General features: G+C 38.1%; 1 protein-coding gene across 2 annotated transcripts in view; it reads left to right on the top strand.

The window, feature by feature from the left end:
- Positions 1-221: 221 nt before the first annotated feature.
- KCTD3 (potassium channel tetramerization domain containing 3) overlaps positions 222-16,679 on the top strand; it is a 54,562-nt gene continuing 38,104 nt past the window's right edge. The window contains exons 1-8 of one of the 2 annotated variants that reach the window (XM_002809451.6): positions 222-711; positions 6,740-6,793; positions 7,029-7,074; positions 8,860-8,933; positions 10,624-10,682; positions 10,955-11,035; positions 11,944-12,081; positions 12,850-12,940. In XM_002809451.6, the coding sequence (XP_002809497.1) occupies positions 629-711; positions 6,740-6,793; positions 7,029-7,074; positions 8,860-8,933; positions 10,624-10,682; positions 10,955-11,035; positions 11,944-12,081; positions 12,850-12,940 (626 nt within the window). In that variant the 5' untranslated portion in view covers positions 222-628. The remainder of the gene's footprint in view (positions 712-6,739; positions 6,794-7,028; positions 7,075-8,859; positions 8,934-10,623; positions 10,683-10,954; positions 11,036-11,943; positions 12,082-12,849; positions 12,941-16,679) is intronic. The other variant, XM_054520413.2, reaches the window with a different exon arrangement.

The following is a 16,679-nucleotide window of genomic DNA, read 5'->3' as shown; positions in this document are numbered from 1 at the left end:
AAAGTGGGTCATAAAGATACGTACATAGTTTGCCCAGATCTGCCCTCAATCTGCGAATCAGTTTCTTCGTTTTAGAAAATCTGAAATGTAAAAGGGAAAGGGGCTGGGATCGCGTGGGGAGGAGGAAAGAAATGGAATCCCGCGTGGGCAGGCGGCTGGCCAGGAGCACATTCCCCTAGCCTCCCTTTGCGCCAGCCCCGCGGGGCTGGGAAGCTCCTCCCTGGCCTTTCCTTCCTCCTTCTCCTCCTTCTAGGCGGCACTGGCGGGCGAAGCGTGAGCGCTGCGGTATTTTGTCCCGAACGGTGACCCCTCCTCCCAGGCAGGCTGCGGCGGCCTCGGTGGCAGCGGAGCACGGAGAAGAGGCCCGGGCGGCCCGGCGGCCTGGAGGCCGCGAAAGGTGGAGGCCGGGCCGCCCTTGTGCACCGCAGGATTGACCCGGGAAGGGGCAGAAGCTAGCGAGCCCCGCCCGGCCGCCGGGAAGGTGGGGGAAGCTCCGTGCACCCCTCGCCCTCCGGCCGCCGCCGCCCCGCTGGCCCTGCAGCCGTCGCCGCTGCCTCGGGCCACAGCCCCGGGCTCGGCGGTCCCGGCTGGGGAAGGAGGGCGGCGAGCGCGTCCGGAGCCGCCGGAGATGGCGGGAGGGCACTGCGGCAGCTTCCCCGCGGCGGCGGCCGGCAGCGGCGAGATCGTCCAACTGAACGTGGGGGGGACCAGGTGAGTCGGCGGGTAGCGGGCTTGCCCCGGGGATGCCCTGGCGGCCTCCTCCTCCTTCTGGTGTCGACGGGGACCGAGAGTCGCAGGAACGAGGGCGATCGTGGGAGCCAAGCCTGGAGGGGAACGTGGGGGCTTCCAGGCGGGAAGAACGTCGGGCGGATTTTGGAGCTGGTGAAGCATCTGCTCTGGGAAGGGAGAGGCAGAAGGGACGCTTGGAATTACCGAGGACCGGGCCCATGTGGCAGAGTAGCTGCTGTCCTGGAATGCCAACCTTTGCCCCTCCCAACAGGCAAGGAGAACCATTACACAGCCTTCCTTACCTCATCTCAGATTAGAGTGTATTTGAGGACTTTATTTAGTAGAAGCCTGGCTTTGTGGTTTGGATGTTGGAGATGAACCTGCCTTCCTTTCTCTTTGGTCAACGAGGTGTCGGTTTTCTTAGGGAAGAGTGCGGTGTTCTTTTCCGCGCCTAATTAGGGGATTTGTAATTTGAAAGATTTCTGTGATGGGACTGCAGTAGGTTTGCAGTACCTAGTTATTTATTTTCAGAATTTCTTGGTGCATGGGCTTGAAGGATCTGTTCAACTTTTAGGACAGTGTGTCCAGAAACTGCAGTTTGAACATTTGCTTTTAGGAAGCTCTGGATATTGGCACGGTGTGGCGCCCTTGGAGTAAACAGACTGAATGCTCCTCTCTGTCTGTTCCCTTTCTGGCCTTCCGCTCCCCCCGCCCCCCCTTCTGTGCCTGTTATTAAGTTTGTTGGGGGAAAAAATCATAGTTTTTGTGGATTTCCTATAACTTATGAGTCACTCCTCTCAGAAAAGGGAGTTTGCCAGCTGTTTGAAAGAAGGATTAGTTGAGTTTTAGGCTTGGTAGGAGATAAACAAGGAAATGCTCTGGAATACAGTTAATTTTTCTGTGCTTGAGAATATGATTTTCAACCAGCATTTTAAAAGTATTTTAATGTCTTAGAACCGTAGTGATAAAAAATGTCTACTGTAGTGCTTTAATCCTAAACATTTGATAGTTTTCTAGAATTTAACACAGAAAACCATGGTACTTCGTTCTTAGGGTTTTTCCTCTTCCCCCAAATCAAAACTTAGATAATTTACAACGTTATTGCAGTTGTGTAGAAACCAGTCTTACGGAGATTTATGTCTCCTAATGTAAGAAATGGAGTTTTTCCTAAAATCACGTTAAAATATTGGAAGTTTGGTCACTTGTGGAATAGCCCGAAAGAGGAGGCCTGCAATGTGTGTTGATTATACTGAAGAGTAGCAGTATAATCAATCATTTACAATCCTACACTGCTTTCTACTTGCTATTGATAGTTAATGTATTTCTTTTCTTTAATTTTCTGTTTTTTTTTTTTTTTTTTTTGAGACGGAGTCTTGCTCTGTCGCCTGGCTGGAGTGCAGTGGCGCGGTCTTGGCTCACTGCAGCCTCTGCCTCCCGATTTCAAGCGATTCTCCTGCCTCAGCATCCCGAGTAGCTGGGTTACAGGCGCGCGCCACCACGCCCGGGTAATTTTTGCATTTTTAGTAGAGACGAGGTTTAACTACCTTGGCCAGGATGGTCTCGATCTCCTGACGTCGTGATGCTCCCGCCTCGGCCTCCCAAAGTGCTGGAATTACAGGCGTGAGCCACCGCACCTGGCCGATAGTTAATATATTTCTATTCAGACATTCACAAGGGCATACAGTATTATTGTAAAAATTAAGCAGTATTGTTATTTACTGTGTGAATGGCTTAATACCGAGTGAACTCTTATTAGAGACTGCAGAATTCATTTAAAAGTTTTAACTCATAAGGCGGTTATCTTGGCACTGTAACTTTTTTTTTTTTTTTGAGGCAGAGTCTTGCTCTGTCATCCAGGCTGGAGTGCAGTGGTGCGATCTCGGCTCACTGCAAGCTCCGCCTCCCAGGTTCGCGCCATTCTCCTGTCTCAGCCTGGCACTGTAACATTTTATCTTGTGTTTACATTATTTATGGAACTTGAGCTTATCAGGTTCTAATTTTTTCTAAGTGATATTAGCAGAGATACAAAATAATACATTTATTACTGGTTTGAACAGTTTAGAAGACATGAAATTGTTAGTGGGAATGGAAACATTAAAAAAAACTTCAGAAAATTGTTAAGATAAAATGGCTTATAAAATAAGTAGTAATGGTATGGCCCGTAGGAAACAACATCCGACTCCATATTCTAAGAATATTTTCTAGATTTGCTTTGAATCATACACTCGTGCAGCATTTTACAGCTAGATGAGATCTAGAAGTCACTTGTATCTTGTACAAAACACAGTGTAACATAGTCACTTAAGCCACTGTAAGAGAAAAATCCTGATATGATTGCCACTGAAGTTCAGGAACTGCTGTGGCATAGAATTGAAGTTCTGAAGTGATAGAGTAAAACTCAAAAGGAGAGTTTGTTGGGAGCAGAGAAGCATATGCTATCGGTAAGGTCTTTTTTTTTTTTCTCAGGAGAATAGACATGAAAATGGATATACTCAAAGGAATTATAGAAATGACTAATTTTTATGGTTAAATACTTTGTGGGTGATTCAGAAAGTAGAGTAGATGAAGTTTCATTTATAATTGTTAGTATTCGTTATTTACAAAAAGTAATGAAGTGAATTCACTATGACTGAATTTATGATTAATTCTGTTATGGGTAAGTGTGATTTTGGGCCTCATGCAAGAGGGCTGGGACTAGCCATTGAAGACTCCCGGACAAAGAGCTTTTGAGTCAGGTATATGTTTTCAGTTCCCAGGCTTTATCTCTAACTAGCCTAGCAACCTTGGACAAATATTTTGATGCTTAGTCTGTTAAAACGTAAAGTGACAGACAGTAGTACCAACCTTATCAGATTGTTATAGGAATTTGAAGTAATAAATGTGAATTGCAAGGGTTAGTGGCATTATCAGTACTTACAGTGCAGAATAAATAACTAATTAGATTGCTTCTAAGTTAATTTAGTAGGAGGCAAGTTGCATGAAGTATAACTGTGGATATGCAAATTTCTTTAGTAATTCCTTTGCTGAAACCAGATTGTACATGACTCTATTCTTGGGACACTATGGGTATGGGATAAAAAACAAATCAAAACAGAAAAGGCTTTCAAATGATTATGCTCATCATGTGTAATTTTAAGTGTGTTAGTTTTCATGAAGTTATATTTGAGACTAGTTTTGGGGCCAGAAATTTAAAAAAAAATTGGTGGGGACGAGGGTCTAATTCCTTTGCCCAGAAATTCCAGATTACTAACCTTTCCCCAAAATGCTGATTAAAATTGAAACTGATAATATGATTTTAAGCAGACCTCTGTGATTTTCTAAGTAGCACATAATTTTAATTATTTGGAATACAATTGGTGAATAAGTGGCGAATATAAAAGATTCCAAGTTATAAGCTGTCCTCATTTGGAATGAATTTGACGGCCTCCAAAACAGTGAATCTGCGATGTATGAATCCTTGGATCCTTCAATTTACCATTGACTGGATTTGCTTTGATTTTGGACCAAGTCAGTTTTCTGTGACTGGGGTAATCTGTGTATTTTTTATTTTTTCTTAAGAGTCTACTAAGAAATGCATTTAGGAGTATTTGCAGTGTTTTCTTAGATAAAGTGACACATTTGTTAATCAGATAAATGGGCATAGGAACTGCTTATAAACACCTAGACTGTCCATAACCTATGAAATTAGTTAGTAGTCAACTTCTAGGTGTTCCCTAAAGTACCCCTTACTGTAGTTTACATTTAAATGTCTTTAATAAATGAATTGTTTTACTGTCTTTCCTTCAGTTAGCCAATGAAAGAATACTTTTCCTTACAAATTGTAAAGTTGTAAGTGGGAAGAAGTGGAGATAAACTTTTTTTTATTTCGAGACAGAGTCTCGCTTTGTTGCCCATGCTGGAGTGCAGTGGCGCAATCTCGGCTCACTGCCAGCTCCACCTCCTGAGTTCACGCCATTGTCCTGCCTCAGCCTCCTGAGTAAGCTGGGACTACAGGCGCCCGCCACCACGCCTGGCTAATTTTTCCTATTTTTAGTAGAGACGGGGTTTCTCCGTGTTAGCCAGGATGGTCTCAATCTCCTGATCTCGTGATCTGCCCGCCTCGGCCTCCCAAAGTGCTGGGATTACGGACGTGAGCCACGCGCCCAGCCGAGATAAACTTTTAATTGTGATTGGAAAGCATGTTTTGATAATGATAGAAAATTTATTTTGGAGACTAAGGCACTTTTTATGGAACAGTGCATACACGGCTTCTGCTGTTACTGACACTGAGACTGATACTACTAAATGGTTTAAGTGGGCAGTTTAGTGACATCTGTGTGTCAACACCAGTGTACTGTGAAAATACTCTGTTGTAACCATAAAATGCCTGCAGATCGTACAGAAGAATCAAGTCTCCGTTTTGTACAGAACATTTAACTGAGTTTTAGAGTGTGATTCTGTTTATCACACATAAGTTTCAATAAACATTTACTGAGTGTGTGCTAGGTGCTAAGAACAGTGCTTTTAGGTCGTCCTCTCTGGCTTTAAGAAAAAACAACATCTACTTTTTAAATACAAAATCCATTTCTGAAACTGAGTTTGAAAGGTGAATGTACAGATAATCCATTTATCAAGATATGTAAAATATTATGAGCCATTGTTGCCTCAGGTGCCTGGATGGACTTGCAAAGTTGAGAGATCCGTGAGACTTCTGACACTACCCTGTATAAGCCTTGGTAGTCACAGTCACCCTGGCCTGCAATCCAGTGCTATTTAATATCCCACTTAGAAGATGGGAATGGGAAGTAGGATGCATTTTGAGGTTTGTTATGCTGCAGTGAGCATAACAAAAAAAAGTAAGCAACTTCCACGTTTTTGATAATTCCAGGCTGCTAATTTAGGTAATGGCAGACAATAGATGGGTGATACAGTATATACATGCACAGCCTGGGAAACATCCCTTAGCCATTTTGGCTGGGGTTTGGCCTGTGTTTCCTGGTGATAGTGCATGGTAACTAGTGCCACTATTCAGTCACCTTGTTTAGTTTGTGTATGAAAGGTAAAAATAAATTTAGGGATTTCGTGTAATGCCAGAAAATAAATGTGGAGTGTAAGTAGAGGTTTGCTAGGCTGGGTGAGATAACATTGTAGTTCAAGGTGATATCTTAAAATGAAAATACTCAGAGAAGGGCTGGACTGAGCAAGTACTATATTGCTTTGTTTGCCATATCAGTTTACATAAATTATTGGTTTGTTGTCCCAGTCTACTATACTGTACTTTGGTAAAGATCCTCCCTTGGTAATATACAGGCTTGATCAAATGACAACCTCAGAACAGTGATGTATTTGGCTGAATGATTTTTGAATGAATGAAGTCAGCAGTTGCAAATAGCCCAAGACTGCATATAAAGAAGGGGTTAAATGAGTAATTTACAGTGAAATTACTATGAGCTTAAAAAGAGATAATACAGGATAGGATATTTAGAAAAGCTATTACAGGGAAGGTAAAACCTGAGTGGTATCAAGAAAGATGGATGGATCTTGAATTATTGGACATGAAGAGGGTGATCTAGCTGAATAAAGATACCAAAATGGTAGTAAGCATGAATTTTTTGATGAATTTTTTGGGGATATGAAGAAGTTTTGTCCTATTAGAGGGGAAAACCAGCATTTGTACTGGAGAGATGAGATGGAACCTGAAGGTAATTTTGAATGTTATACTGAGAAGTTGAGACTTGGTGTGATGGGCTAATTGTTGATTCTTCAGCAGAGATTAGCTTATTGGAAAGTAGTATTTTAAGATGCATTATATGGCAGATAACTAGTTGTTTATTGTTATTGAGAGCTACTTGTATAATCTTAACTCTGAATTGAAAGTAGCAACATTTAAAAATATTAACTGTAATAAATATATTGGTACAGCTATAACTATAAAACATCTTGTAAATCATTAGCCAGCATATTAAAACAACTAATACTGAAATTTCAAATCATGTTCTCACTTATAATACCAGATGATTTTTAATTGCAGATTTAGTACCTCAAGACAAACTCTTATGTGGATTCCAGATTCTTTTTTTTCCAGGTATGTCTTATAATTCTTTAGTATATATTTTAATACATTTATTTACCAAAATATAATAATGTTTGTCAGTTAAATTTTTTTTTAATAAAAAAGGTTAACTCTTAAAATATATATATTTTTTAACTTGGAAGATAGATAACTTACTTTTAGTGGTCTTTAACATTTGGTAAAGAATTAGCACATTTGTTTATACTCAGATTTTAAAAACTAACTTTAGATTATTAATGACTTCCAGTTTGCTGAGTGGGAGAATTTCAACACTTCGAGATGAAACTGGTGCTGTGAGTATAATAATAATTGATACATATTCCTAAATTAATGCTTATAGTGCTTGGTTCTAACGTATAGTTACTCTAAGAATATAGGAAAACTGATATTTTAATAATCACTGAATGAAAGTGGCATAATTTTATTTCTTCTCATATGTAGTTTTTTATAATCAGAGAAGATCCCTAAGTAGGGAATACTATATATGGCAATTTAAGTATTCATGATTAGAGAGATTGTAGGATATGAGCTTACATTGGCATTAGAAGAAATTTTTTTAGATCAGTAATTGAAACTTTAACAGTAAGTGGATAAATGTAAATATTCTAATATTTTTATATTAGAATATAAGGGGTTAAATTAGTAAAGTCCTACAGTTTTTTTATTTTATTTTGGAGAATAACCTTGCGAATTTGTTTGTACAGCATTCGTACAGTGAGGGAGGGAAAGAATTGTAAAGTTTCAGTGCAAAAAAATTGGTTTATCCATTTGGAGGCAACAAAGTGACCAATGGTATTTATTTGCTGTGGTGAGATTTGCAGATGAAATAAGGCAACAAAGGCAGATATGTCCATGTGAAATTATAAAAAGTTATCAGTAATAAGATCTCCACAAATCTGTGATGTTTCTTTAATTTTTGATCTGCTCTAATGAAAACAAAAGAAAATTTATAAAGCTTAGAACAATCTCATTGATTGTATATACATAGTTGATCATAGTAGAAAGAGTTTTATTACTGGCTACTATTTCCCTTTCTAATTGATTTACGTAAGCTTTAAAAGATGTTCAGTTTTTATGGCCAGATCTTTTGTAAATGATTCAGAATAGGTGTTGGTATAAATTTCCATAAAAAGTTATCAATTATGGGCTGGGTGTGGTGGCTTATGCCTGTAATCCCAGCACTTTAGGAGGTCGAGGCAAGTGGATTACTGAGGTCAGAAGTTCAAGACCAGCATGGCCAACATGGTGAAACCCCCTCTCTACTAAAAACAGAAAAATTAGCCAGGCGTAGTGGCAGGTGCCTCTAATCCCGGCTACTCAGGAGGCTGAGGCGGGAGAATTGCTTGAACTTAGGAGGTGGAGGTTGCAGTGAGCCCAGATCGTGCCACTGCACTCCAGCCTAGATGACAGAGCAGGACGCTGTCTCAAAACAAACAAACAAACAAACAAAAGTTACCAGTTATGTATTTTACATTTTTAAGCAATTTGTTTTCCTCTTATGTATTCTGTGGTGCTTTAGTTTAAAAAAAAAAATTGTCATTACCTTTCCCCAGCTCTGAAGGAAATTGAGATTAGTAAAAGTGTTATGAGAATAGTATTCTTTTCCACTTTTGACAGCAGTGTGCAGTATTTACTTTTCTCAATTACCCCTGTGTGCATTATTAAAGTACATTGTAGTTTTAATGATTGAACAGTATAAGAAAGTATTATTTATTCATGTTTTCAAAGTATTAATTGAATTCTAGACTGTTTCAGATAAAAATGTTTCCTCAGGTGTCACTTTTACCAAAGGTATCAATACAAGTGATTTTATTAGACAAGATTTTTTCTGTGTATTAAAATATCAGTTTAATAATAACTATTCAGAGGAAGAAAAAGACACCATCTCAAGAAAAAGTCACCATCTCATGAAATGCACACAGACTACATTCCAATTTTAGAAACATTAAAGTTTAAGAGTGGAAACAAGGAAATGTAGTGTTTAAATAATTCAGACTTCGTTCCCTGTTAGTGTTACAGATACTAAAGTTAAAAGATTAATTTGTAATTTGAAAATAAAACTGTTCTCTTTTTTACAGATATTTATTGATAGAGATCCAGCAGCATTTGCACCCATTTTAAATTTTCTTCGGACAAAAGAACTAGACTTAAGGTAAGAAATGCACTCTTTTTAAAGTAAATTCTTACTGATAAATATGTGTTTTTAGTATATTTTATGAAAGAAAAGGTTTTTTTTTTTTTTTCCCCTTGAGTTGGAGTCTTGCTCTGTCGCCCAGGCTGGAGTGCAGGAGTGCAGTGGCATGATCTCTGCTCACTGCAACCTCCGCCTCGCAGGTTCAAACAATTCTCCTGCCTCAGCCTCCCGAGTAGCTGGGACTATAGGCACTTGCCACCATGCCCGGCTGATTTTTTGTATTTCAGTAGAGAAGGGGTTTCACTGTGTTGCCCAGGCTGGTCTCAAATGCCTGAGCTCAGGCAATCTCCCCGCCTTAGCCTCCCAAAGTGCAGGGATTACAGGAATGAGCCACTATGCCCAGCCGGAAAAGGTTTGTTTTTTTTTTTTAACTAAGACTTTGATTAAAAGTTTCCTCACACTGAAACTGGATGTGGTGGTACATGCCTATAATCCCAGCTACTCTAGAGAAGAAGCTGAGGCAGAAGGATCCCTTGAGGCCAGGAGTTTGAGGCTGCAGTGAGTTATGATCATGCCTCTGGCCAGTACTGCTGTACTGTTAACACAAATAGTTTCGAAATAGAATAAGAAAGTTTTAAGCTTTTTTTTTTTTTGAGACTGAGTGTCACTCTGTCACCGAGACTCACTGCAATCTCCACCTCCCGGGTTCACACCATTCTCCTGCCTCAGCCTCCTGAGTAGCTGGGACTACAGGCACCTGCCACCACACCCGGCTAATTTTTTTGTATTTTTAGTAGGGATGGGGTTTCACCATTTTAGTCATGATGGTCTCCATCTCCTCACCTTGTAATCCACCCGCCTCGGCCTCCCAAAGTGCTGGGATTACAGGTGTGAGCCACTGCCCCCAGACACAAAGTTGTAAGCATTTTTAATGTTAAACTAGTCATAACCAGTTTCACAAATAAAAACAATGTAACATAGTAATTGTATATATTTATCAAGGCTGGGGAATATTTTTAAAATAAGGACAAATTACAACTGAAACCTAAAATGAATTATTAGTATTAGAAATTCTGAATCTTCCATTTTTTAAAAATTTTATTTCAAGTTACTTTACTACTATGAAGTAGCATCATTTCATCTGGATAACATAGCCCTTCCCAAGGCTAGTCTTTTTTTTTTTTTCTATTTTATTTGTTCAACAAATATTTATTACATAACTATTTTATACAAGCACTATGCTAGACACTGTGAGGTATACAAACATAGATCAGAAATAGATCATGCTCACAGGGAATTTATAGTGTAATTGGGGAGATTAAGATAGATATGTATAGAAATAATTGCGATAAAAAGTTAAAAGCAACTAATGCCATAAAAGAATGGTTTCCATTCTATCGTTTGCCTTCTAGAGAATTTATTTGTACTAGCCTGATAGAGCCCTAATCTCTCCTTTAGTGACCCAATTCATATATATGTATATATATGAATGGTTTTTAAGTAGATAACAGAATATTTTAGTTCACATGCAGTTTTTATTTAGACTTTTTAATGATTAAGGATAATAGAAATAAAGAGTATTAGGAGGAAAATAATTTTTAAAGCCTTATGACTATATACATGAAGAACCTAGAATTTTTTCCTTTCACCTCAGATGATAATACAGGTTTCCAGTGTTAGAGAATTTACATCATTTGTTTCTTTGTAGGGGAGTGAGTATTAATGTTCTCAGGCATGAAGCAGAATTTTACGGGATCACTCCATTAGGTATGTGCTCTTTTAATGTTTGGTGTTTATGATTTGACTCATGTATGAAAGTTGCCCTAAATGAAATGTGTTTATAACAGGTCCTAATTTTTGATGGACTTGTTCAGTGCTTAGTTTTTGTGGATTTTCATAGTAAAAAGATGTTGTCAACTCTGACTTAATTAAAATTTTCCTTTTCTTTCCTTATCCTCTTGAACTAGAGAAAATAAAAATGGAGTACTGTTTTTCTGTTTGCATGTACTCTTGACAAGTTTGCTTTGAAATGTTTTTAGTAAGAAGGCTTCTCTTATGTGAAGAATTGGAGCGTTCCTCTTGTGGCAGTGTCCTTTTTCATGGTTACTTGCCCCCACCAGGTATTTTCACTTTATTTAATCTTTTAAAAAATTCCTTGTATCATTAAGCAAGTACAAGCATATGAATAGGAAAAACTGTTCCTTGATTATTGAGTTTTTTGTCTATAAATCTATTAGAAATGGTAAGAACTTTTGATTTTTATAGAAATTAAGTCACATTATATATTGGAGCAGGGGTTTGGCAAACTTTTTCTGTAAAGAGCCAGATAGATTTTGTGAGCCAGAGGATCTCTGTGACAGCCACTTAACTCTGCTGTGTATACTGCATGAAGACTAGGTTTAACTGTAACCACTACAACTTTATTTGCATAAATAGCATTGATTGGGCTGGATTTTCCATGCCCATAGTTTGCTGACCCATATGTTAGAGCACTGGCTGTCAAACTGCTTTTTCGCAAAATTAAGGAATTCTGCAGAGATAAGTCAGTGTCACCTTAGCCCCACTTTAGTTAGAAGAGCCTGCTTTTACTTGTGTTATAATGGACTTCTGAGCAAGATTTCATTTTAAAAAATGCTCCCCTGTCAAATAAAAAAATGTTTGAAAGTATGGGGAAATTCAGTTCTAAAGCAGTTAAATTATTACATAGTACCTAACACGTAATACCTGTACCATAATTGTAAAGAGTGGCTGACAGACTGAATTAATTACCCATTAATTCAGTAACCTAAAGCTTATTTATTGTAAACAGTATGACAATACCAGAAATCTGTTGACAGAATTTTGTCTTTGTCTTTGTTTTTTTCATTTTCATTTTATTTTTACTTGTAATTTGCAATAATTTGCTATATTGGAAGATGTATTTCGGCTTTAATGAAATTCACATTTTTGTTTCTTTGTTACAATGTGATATTTTTAATTTTTGAAAGGTGAACTTAGGAATGTATTTGTTTTCTTCTTCTCTTTATAGGTATTCCTAGTCGTAAAATAAACAACACAGTCAGATCTGCTGATTCTAGGAATGGTCTAAATTCTACAGAAGTTGAAGCCCGGGGAAATGGTACGCAGCCTGTTCTCTCTGGAACGGGAGAAGAAACTGTTAGGCTAGGTAAGCAAAGATTACAGAAATAGAAAAAGAAAAATACCTATGTTTTTAGTTCTGGGTGATATTGAGTAATTACTTTTAAAGATTTTTGCCTCATCTCCTTTTTTATCCAGATTTATCATTTATATCTCAGAAAGGTCTCATTTAACACTTAATTTTTATTTAAAATGTTGTGTAATCTGTCTTCTCTGAATCTTTAGAACAGGGTTGACAAAATTTATCTGGTAAGAGCTGGAGATCAAATATTTTAGGCTTTGTGGGCCACATGTTCTCTGTCAGACCTACTCAACTTTGCCATTGTAGCGTGAACACATAATGGACAATATGTAAACAAGTAAGCATGGCTGGGTTCTAACAAAACTTTTTTTTTTTTTTTTTTGAGACGGGGTCTTGCTCTGTTGCTCAGGCTGGAGTGCAGTGGTGCCATCTTGGCTCACTGCAAGCTCCGCCTCCTGGGTTTATGCCATTCTCCTGCCTCAGCCTCCGGAGTAGCTGGGACTACAGGTGGCAGCCACCACGCCCGACTAATTTTTTGTATTTTTAGTAGAGACGAGGTTTCACCGTGTTAGCCAGGATGGTCTCGATCTCCTGACCTCGTGATCTGCCCTCCTCAGCCTCCCAAAGTGCTGGGATTACAGGCGTGAGCCACTGCGCCCGGCTCTTAACAAAACTATTAACCAAAACAGGCAGAAGGCTGAAATTGGCCTGGGGGCTATAATTTGCCAACCCCCGGTTTAGAATGTAAAATATTTCTTTTTCCAAAATCAACAGGATTTCCTGTGGATCCACGAAAGGTGCTAATAGTAGCTGGCCATCACAACTGGATTGTAGCTGCATATGCCCATTTTGCTGTGTGCTACAGGTAGTGTATAATTAATAATGCTTTGCTTTTACAGGTGGTAGTTTTAAAATTAATTGTGATTTTATATTTTTAGATTGAAAAGCTATTTTTTTTTAGTCATCAAATTTTTTCCCTGCATATTTTACCCATGTCTGTATCATCTGATTAAGATTTAGTGTACTTTTATTTTCGCAGCTAATTTGGTAAATATTTCTGATAGGCTTTATGTGTTGTAAACATTTCGCAGACAAGTGTGAATTGTCATGTAACTGAGATATCTTGAGGTATTATTTATTGCTTATACCTAGCTTCTGAGACTGTAGTATATAATGATGTTAGACAGGATTATTAATGTGAGCTCCCTGATGGTCTGTCTCTAATGATTCAGTGTTTTGTATTCTATAGCAAGGGAGAGTACATTGGTCATAAATACCACATTTTGGGAAGTGAGGTAGTAAAGCAGGGCAGTTGTTGCACAAGTGATATAGTTTAATATCTAATATGTGAAACTTACAAAGAAGTAGTTTGGTTTTACTAATGCTTACATTCTCAGAGCCTGAGAAGCAATGAAGAATAGTGTAGACCGGTGATTTTTTTTTTTTTAATTGGGAAAGTGATAGGACTTTTAGTTCAAAATCACTGTACTCATTGAGAAATGTTGATGACAGAGAATGGTGTAGAAGCACAAAAGTGGTTGGAATATACTAGCTTAGATTATTATTTCATTTAATTGCAGAAAAATCAAAGATATATAAACTATTTGTTTATCACTGTTGAGTTCGGTTAAGAAAAAATAGTCACCATAAGTTGAAAAATATCTAAAATGTCTTCTAAAGTTTACAGATATAGTTTAAAGAATCCCAGATGTATTTTTTTTTTTTAAATCTGAATTTATGAAAGGTTTGGCATGTCTGGTAAGTGCTGTTTATATCAGTAATCTCAGGTTTATGTTTTCCTTGTAGTAAGATTAAGTGCAGACTTTATGTTTTAAGAGTGTTTTGGCTGGGCGCGGTGGGTCACGCCTGTAATCCCAGCACTTTGGGAGGCCGAGATGGGTGGAGTTCAAGATCAGCCCGACCAACATGGTGAAACCCCATCTCTACTGAAAATACAAAAATTAGCCAGGTGTGGTGATGCATGCCTGTAATCCCAGCTACTCGGGAGGCTGAGGCAGGAGAATCACTTGAACCCGGGAGGTGGGGGTTGCAGTGAGCTGAGATCTCACCATTGTACTCCAACCTGTGCAACAGAGCAAGACTCTGTCTCAATAAATAAATAAATAAATAAATAAATAAATTTTTTAAAAAAGTGTTTTGTGGATTTGTAATTTTAATTATGAAATACCATGGAAATTATTTTTTGCATAATTTCTTTGGGGATGGTTTTGTATGAGGCAAGACTAATTTGGTAAAGGAATTTTTTTTTTAGGAAGCATTGTTTTGAATTTATCATATGTATTTGAATTGAAATGACTTGTAGACTCTTGTTTACATATTATGTACATATTTTTGTCAATAAGGAATTCCAGAAGAATTGTGAAATGATGAGTGATCGAAGTGTAACAGCGTAACTTTCTTTTTGTCACTGTACACAATACTAAAGATTGCTCTTTTCCAGAAACATGACATTATTACGCAAAATTTAACTCACTGGGTAATAATTGTAAGGAGGATGATGCTATTACATTTTCCAGTCTTTGCGTTTGCATTGATCACGATCTTTCTGTGCTTTCACCAAGTGTCTGACATTTCAGAGCAATATACTCATGTAAAGTGATGAAGGAAGACAATAGAGGACATATTTGGATTTCCTCACATATAGTTAAACCATTCAACACAATGGCAATAAAAAGATTTCAAAAGAAAGAAAAATATTTAAACTGTTTAAAAGTGTAATCTTTTTTACAGGTTGTTTTTCCTCAAGTTTTTGTATCAATAAGTTACAAAAACTTTAGAAAAAGAGTAGTACAGCGAAGACCTGTATGATGTTCTCCTAGCTTCACTAATTTTCTACATGGTTAGGTTTTATGTTTATGTCCCTTTTTCTTGCTGAGTTTATGACAGTGTTACTTCTATTAATGAAGAGTAGTTGTGTGAATTGCTGCCCCCTTGGGGCTTATATTCCACTTCAGATCTTTAATCCTTGTGGAGTTTACTTTTTTGTATGTGGTATGAGATTTAAGGATTTATTTTATTTTCTTCTCAGTGGGTAGGTAATTATGTTCTGACAATTTGTTACGTAAATCATTCTTTGTCAGTGAATCTGATAGCCCATTTTATCTTGCTTCGTGTGTGTATATACTTGGATCTCTTTTTCAGTTCTCTCATGTCCTTAAGACATATGTCTATTCTCATACAATTTAAGGTGAAGTATGTTCATAATAAGTTTCAGAATTTCACAGGGCACGTCCTCTCTACTGTATTTTATTGAGGTCTTCACGTAGGAAATAACTAGACGTAACTATATTCTTCGCATAGCTGTCTTAACCAGTGGGTTGGTTCACTAGGCAGCAGTAAGATGATGGAGAGGTGAAATAATAGAGCATATTCTTGTTTTATACTTTGTTTTATTTATTATTATATATTTTTTGTTTTGTTTTGTTTTTGAGATCTTGAGACAGAGTCTCGCACTGTCACCCAGGCTAGAGTGCAGTGGTGTGATCTTGGGTCACTGCAACACCTGCCTCCTGGGTTCAAGCAATTCTCCCACCTCAGCCTCCTGAGTAGCTGGGACTACAGGTGTGCACCACCACACCTGGCCAATTTTTGTGTTTTTAGTAGAGATGGGGTTTCACCATGTTGGCCAGACTGTTTTCAAACTCCTGGTCTCAGGTGATTCACCCGCCTCAGCCTTCCAAAGTGCTGGGATTCCAGGCGTGAGCCACTGTCCCTGGCATTGTTCTGCGTATTTTAAATGTATTACTTGTATGGAAAGTTATAGAGCAAATATGTACCTTCTTTGTAATTTTTTAAAAAACAGGTAAATTCACACATCTTATTAAGAGTTAAATTCTGTAGTTGTTATAGTCATTTTTAAATATGCTGTCCTGATTCTTTTACCCTTTTTTGACATCTCTTTATTGTGTAATACCCTAATTACTATAGAGAAATCTCATCTCTGTAAAAGATGAGATTATGTAGTTTTTTTTTTTAAGTGAATCCAAGTTTATTAAGAAAGTAAAGGAATAAAAGAATGGCTACTCCATAGGCAGAGCAGCCCTGAGGGCTGCTTGACTGAGTATACTTACAGTTATTTCTTGATTATATACTAAATAAGGGGTGGATTATTCATGAGTGTTTCAGAAAGGAGCAGGCAATTCCCAGAACTGAATGTTCCTCCCCTTTTTAGACCATATAGAGTAACTTCCAGACATTAGATGTCATTTGTAAACTATCATGGGGCTGGTGGGAGTGTCTTTTAGCATGATAATGCATTATAATTAGCGTATAATGAGCAGTGAGGACGACCAGAGGTCACTTTTGTTGCCATCTTGGTTTCAGTTTTGGCTGGCTTCTTTACTGCGTCCTGTTTTGTCAGTGGGATCTTTGTGACCTTTACCTTGTGCTGACCTCCCTTGTTATGCTGTGACTAAGAATGCCTAACCTCCTGGGAATGCAGCCCAGCAGGTCTCAGCCTTATTTTACTCAGTCCCCATTCAACTCTGGTTTGAACGCCTCTGACATATTTTCCCCTTCCCTTTTACAAGGGTACTCTTAATCCTAAGGGTTTCAGAGGGAGGAAGATTCATCTTCTGTAACTT

Source organism: Pongo abelii, chromosome 1, assembly GCF_028885655.2.
Source record: "Pongo abelii isolate AG06213 chromosome 1, NHGRI_mPonAbe1-v2.0_pri, whole genome shotgun sequence".
NCBI lineage: Eukaryota > Metazoa > Chordata > Mammalia > Primates > Hominidae > Pongo > Pongo abelii.
This window is presented reverse-complemented; position numbering and strand designations above follow the sequence as displayed.